Source organism: Nanorana parkeri, unplaced genomic scaffold (assembly GCF_000935625.1).
Source record: "Nanorana parkeri isolate BGI_ZX_2015 unplaced genomic scaffold, ASM93562v1 scaffold1529, whole genome shotgun sequence".
Classification (NCBI taxonomy): domain Eukaryota; kingdom Metazoa; phylum Chordata; class Amphibia; order Anura; family Dicroglossidae; genus Nanorana; species Nanorana parkeri.
In genome coordinates, this window is record NW_017307797.1 from 241,266 (window position 1) to 247,581 (window position 6,316).

General features: G+C 40.8%; 1 protein-coding gene across 1 annotated transcript in view; it reads right to left on the minus strand.

Annotated features, from left to right (window-relative positions):
- LOC108798635 (vomeronasal type-2 receptor 116-like) overlaps positions 1-2,042 on the minus strand; it is a 9,391-nt gene extending 7,349 nt beyond the window's left edge. Inside the window, exon 1 of the mRNA XM_018570400.1 lies at positions 1,272-2,042. Within this exon, the coding sequence (XP_018425902.1) occupies positions 1,272-2,042 (771 nt within the window). The remainder of the gene's footprint in view (positions 1-1,271) is intronic.
- Positions 2,043-6,316: the final 4,274 nt, after the last annotated feature.

Sequence of the window (6,316 nt, forward strand, 5' to 3'; positions counted from 1 at the left end):
GCTTCTTGGCCAATCAGGAAGCCGGGCAGCGTGTAATGACTCGCTGCCCGGCTTCCTGATAACGGAAGTATCGGGCTAGGCATCGGAGCATTTGGGTGAGCAGGAGAACTCGCCCAAATACTCGGCACTGATACCAATACTAGTATCGGTGCATCCCTAGTAATAAGTAAAGCAGAGAGACTGAGGACATGTTACATGAGACTAGTAGGTATAGTTGCTGTTGCCCCTTTTCAAGCCAATGGTCCCACTCCCACTATAGACTCCCACTCAAATATGTATTTAGATACTGTTGCATAAAATTAAACTCCAGTTTTTGGTAATACTTATCTACAATCTGGATCTGTCGCATGCAGTGATTCCTTTTCTTCCCTGGATGTTGCCGGTCTTCTGGGTTCAATGATGGCCAGCCTAATTTAACCTATTTACTCTGAACCCAGAGTGTCATGCACCCTTCCCTTGGGAGGTGCACATCATCATGCTGGCCTGGTCTCAAAATACTACAGCACTGAATGGTGCTCACACATTAAGGGGCTGCTGTATAAATGCAAGTTGGAGCCGAGGAGCATTGGAAATTCCTGCACTCCTCTATCTCCATCTAGTAGCTGTAGTGCTGTGTAAATGGTTTTCATCCAGCTCAATGCTGGATGTTGGAGAAGTGATTAGCAGATATAAATTATATAAAGACAAGGTATACTGTAGGTAATATAAAGCACTGTAGATTTATGATCATGGGGGTATCTGACTGTTGTTCAGAAATGATTTGTTCCTACTTAGGCAGAGATCTCACAACTTGTTGGGGTTTTTTTTGCCTTCTCTGCTATGCCTTGTGGATCAACAGCAGATTTTGGGTAAAATTACCAAATTTGGAAAATAAAATACAGGGACACACTACTGACCACTCCCACTTTAAAACACACAACGAAATATCACTCCCCCATTTGTAGCCACACCCATGAAATGACTCACCCATTTTTAACATGCCCTCAAACAATTGGTCACAGACTTCTGCAAAGGAAAGCATCCCAGCACTTGCCACACTGCTGCCACGCTACATATCCCTGCCACTGAGGACCTTTGTTTGCCTGTGACAGTCTGTGTGGGAGGTGGAATAAATGCTAACCACAGTTTAGTGAGGATCTAAAATGGTGTTTTCTAGTTGAACACGATGGCTGTGTCTTTTTTCAACTATTTCAAATATATAACATCACAGGAGGTTCTTGGACCTGAAATTTAGACTTACAAAAGTTATTGTAATTTAACATCCCTTGTACCTGCCATGGCTGCCAATTTTGGGTTCTGGTCTCAGTGATCTCCATCTTCTTGTGTAAATATACATCATGTAGGCCGTATGCCAGGGCATAAACTGCAGAATACACGCTGAAAGTATAGCGAAAATTTTCCACATCATAATAAGAGGGATCCACGGAACGTAAACTATAAGACTCTGTACATGCTACATAATCTGAATCATTCAGGAGAGATTTAGGAATACAAAAGAATTGATTAGCCCAAGCATTAAGTAACATGGGGTTATCAGGATATTTCTCAGGGTTAATATCAAGCAGATAATCCTTCAGTCCCGGAATATTCCCTCTGTGCAAATGGATCAGCAGAGAACCATTAAGAACAATAATAGACTTGTAGGTATATATCTGGAAAGCTCCAAACAATATAAAGGTTTTTCTTAAAGCTGGAATATCATTGACAGCCTGGATAAGATCATCAGTCTTTGCATTACCATACAGTATTACAATGCTGCAAGTTGATTGTGAAAGGCTGCGATAAGCTTTTTCACTTTTCTTAATATAATAATGGTCAGCTAGAGTGACAGCAAACTCAACACAAATCTTGTTTTGTATCAGAAGAGTTTTCAGCTCTGTATTGACCTTCTGACCGTCCTCATCATCTGTAGTCACAATGCCCACCCAATTCCAGCCAAAATGCTTCAGTAAGAGGATGATGGTTGCAAATTGGTCCTTCACATCAGGGACTGTGCTAAAAAATGAGGGAAACTGGAACTTATTTTTGAAGCTTGGACGCATTGCACCATAGCTGATCTGTAATACCCCCCCAAAAAATGAAAACATTAAAAAACACAAATCCTTCACGCCTTAAAGCAGTATGTTTGGTCATGAAGAAGAACAATTTTCACGGATAGTCTCAGTCACAGTGTACACTGGCATCGCATATTTGGCTGTTACATACAACAGCAGCACCCAAAAAGTCATTCATTTCAGGTCGAAAAAAAAGGTTTTTTTCAAATAGATTTAGCAGAGACACGTACAGTAAAAGGCCCGCTATGACCTGCATTTACAAACTGTCCAGTAGTTCAATGAGGCTCCCCGGGTCTCACTGATGCAAAACTGTCCTGCCACTTCCTAATTTCTATCAAACACTTAATAAGGATTAACAGACCACCGATGATACAGCAGTGTAAAACTAGCCAGCAGCAGGACATTTTTAATGATGGAGGATTGGCTGAAATGTACCAGAGAAAGAGTACAGGCAAGGCTTGAATTAAGATACAGCATTGGATGTAGCAGTATAAAATTAGCCAACAGCACAGTTTTAATCTTGGAACAATAGACCTAACCGATGTATGCCTAACTTTTATATTATAATTGGGGATGTGGCTTGCAATGTAAGTGAGTGATATAATGTCAAGAGGGTGAGGTGCACACTGCTCTTGCCCATAGTTCATTTTGTTCAAATGATGGAGCGGCGTGCTATAGACATAAAGCAGCTGCAAGAACAAATGGTCAGTAAATACGCAGAAACAAAAGCCCACTTGTTTAACCCTTTTGTTGCCATTTTTGTGTTCCTTGCACACATGTTAAAAGGCACATTATAGGCCTGAAATTATATATTTCCGCAATCCAAGGACCGTGTAGAATAAAATGGTGACAACTGTTTCTCAAATCAAAAATTTCAGTAAAAAATACACTTACATTAATTTGACAACAAAAACACAATGCAAGTATAAAAGAGGAGGTGGTGCTGAGTAAAGAGATAACGAACATGCCAAGCTTAAAAATTGTGTGTGCCCATTAACAACAAAAAATTACGGTAAAAGCCTGTACAGGTCATCATTTTAGAGTTAATCATGAATAATGGCTCTAAAATTGTTTCTCTAACTCTGCTGTATACGGAGATACCTAACATGTGTCGCACAAACATTGTTTTTGCATGTAGATACACCCAACGTGTGTTTGCGTTGATATGTGTGTGTACGTGGGGGGTGAAGGACTTTTTTTTACTTTACTTCATTGCTATTACATAGGGAGCTCACAAGTTCTCTATGTAACAGCACTTTAGTAATGACAGATCCATTAGAGGAATGGCTCTGAAGAAGAGGGGCGTGCCCCAGAAACGCATCAGCCAAGCACACAGCGGCCGGTGCCAACAGGGATGTTGGGACCTTCATGTTAAAACTTGCTAGTGAGGAAAACATCCTTTGAATGTGGCGTTCTTGCAAGCTATCGCTAATCCACATGTATTCGTCAGTAAAAAAAAATTCTACACATGAAAGGGCGCTCTGTTTTTATCTTTCTACATGTATTAAGGAATTCCCTGACCCTGTGAGGAGCTGCCACTGGGAGTGGGGAGAGGATGTCACTGCTTGAAGATCCCTGAGATTCCACTAGCACTGAGACTAAGAAGTTTGATATTAGGGAACTATTAGACCCCAATGTCACCTTTGAAGCCCAGATTGTGCTTGATCAGCTTCTTCTCTGGCTTCTCTGGCCGGGAAATTACATCTCAGAAGTCAGACGTGATAAAATCATCATCACTTCTGGCCGAATTCAGCAGGGAGGATATTAGTAAATGCATGTTTGCTGGTCTTTCTCCCCACTAGTGATGCTGGTCCTGGGCCCGCAGGAGGGGGAGCAAGGCAAGGGGTGTCGGGTTGAAGGCCACATATTTAACAGCTCATGGAAGTGATCAGGTGGCTGTACACATGCCCAAAGCACTTCCAGTGTAAAGCAGACAGTTGGCCTGACATATGTAAAAAATACTTCTAGCGGGTATAGCCAATGGCCACTGTTGAAGGTAAACCTTGCTACAATTTCCTAATCGACCCTAAGTTTGTTAGCTTTCCCTGTCCTTTCCCTACAACAGCTTCTAATACACTGACACTATGGCTGCCCAGAGCCCACCCTTTTATAGTGAGGGGACTGGCGTCTCCGAAAACCTCCTTATTGGCCCCTAATAAGCTTTCTGGCCGTGTGATGTATTTTGGTTTACAAAAATCCTCCTGAGTGAATTTAGACATAATTTGTCTGGGACCACAAACCTTAAACTTGCAGGATTCACCTAGAACCCATAGTAGTGATGAATCTGAACTGAATCCCTGTTGGCCAATCCAGAACCATCATTCTTGGTAATGGGAATTATCCTCAGCCCTCTGTGAGCGCCAACTAGAGCGACGTAGAGCTTACACTGGACTTCCTCTCTTTATTTCCAAAGGTTGAAAGGTGCAAAGCCAGGTTGGGGGTAATTTAAGGCAAATTGTTGCTTTGTCCCGCATGGGCAAAGTACAGGTTTTGCTTTAATGTTTAACTAATAAATGAAAAATTTCAATGCAAGCTTTTAGATTATTCTGCCCACTTTTCCAGACCTTTTTGCAATTGATTTCTTCACAAAACTAAAATAAACTGTTATTCACATTACCTGAGTGTATTGATAGACCCCAGTCAAGGCTGCTGATGCCAAAGATAAAGAAGAGGTACTTTGACCTATAAACCCAACCACTTTACTCTTCTTATGACAATCATAGTTTGGAACTGGATTCCTCGACCCGGATAATACATCCAGAACACTCTGTACAGCTGCATATTCCCAATTACATGTATCATAAACCTGGAATCCCAATGTAATGTTCGGTAAGAGGTCTGTTCTGTTGTTCATTTCCTCTATGGCAAACATGAAGACCAGAAGATGTCTCAGAAACCTGTCAGGATGCCTGAAGAGAGACAATTAATGTTGTTCTGTATGCGACAGAAATGTCTAAAAAAAAAACTGTACAATACGTATATTGCAAACAATGTTAACGGCATACATTGTTGCTGATGATTCCTAACACAAAACTCGACAAGGAAGCAAAACATGCCACCAGGATCAACTTCAAAAAATTCTGTGAGGGAAAGAAATAGTACAACAAATGCATATTTGTTACTGCAAAGTAGTACAGGGAAAAAAATGATGAAAAGGGGTATTAGGGTCGCAGTGTACATTGAGGTATTCCAAGGCTTGGAAGAACATGTGTGAGTTGATTGGCTGGTTCCAATTGGGACCCTTAAGAATTAGTGATGCGCAAATTGGATGGAAAAACCTGCTAACTGACAAATTCAATTTTTTTGGAATTGTGTATTTATGTATTTGAAGATAAATGAAACAATTCATAAAATCCTAATTGTCTAAGGGGTGTCTGTTAAATGGAATTTCATGATTAATAGGTATGATTGATTCTATCCGCTTTAAACAGAGTTCAGGATTGGGACAATTTGCAGAGAACATATAATCAGATTTATTTATGACCCTCATCCCATTAGTCTTACTTTTGTGTTGCCACATGGGCATGTATTTTGACATTCCTATCATCCTTGCCATACCTCCTGACTCAGAAAATGCATTTCCACCTTCTGCAGTGTATCAGCAGAGATGAAGTAAATGAGAAGTAAATGAAGTAAAGCTTTCAGAACATAGGTACACTTGTTCTTTTATGTGCTGTTGAGTAAGAAAGGAGTAAGCCAACAGCTTGCCTGCTGTTAGGGACTTTGTGCAACTTAGCAACAAACACCTGAACTCAATTTGGGGGAGTGTCTATATATTTTAGGTTATATAATGTCAGTGTGGTGGGCAGGATAACAATGCATATAGCATCTCCATTATCAGACCACGGGACTGGAGTTCTGTACAGTACAATACATCTTGGCACAGAGCTGTCGCGACTTAATGTCCAAGGACATACTGTATGTGGGTCCTGAGGTTAAACAGGTTGAGAACCACTGCTCTAAAGTATCTGGCAACACAAAGTTTCTGAAGTAGAATCTCAGCTTTCAAATTTCTAATGTTTGCTGCAGGGTTAATTCTGGATTGTACCTCAGAGTTTGTGGCCAATTTTTTACCAAACTCAAACCTAAAGTTTCTTGATTATTTTGTGAATAACTGGGGATACGGGGATGGGAGGGAGTTCAAGAAATATGGGGGTGGGGTTCTGGAGTTTTTGTGCACGCTGTTTTGGTGTTTTAGGAAACTTTTAAGACAATGTGGTGTGTTGCTGCCAAAAAACATTCTTACACACTATACTATCATT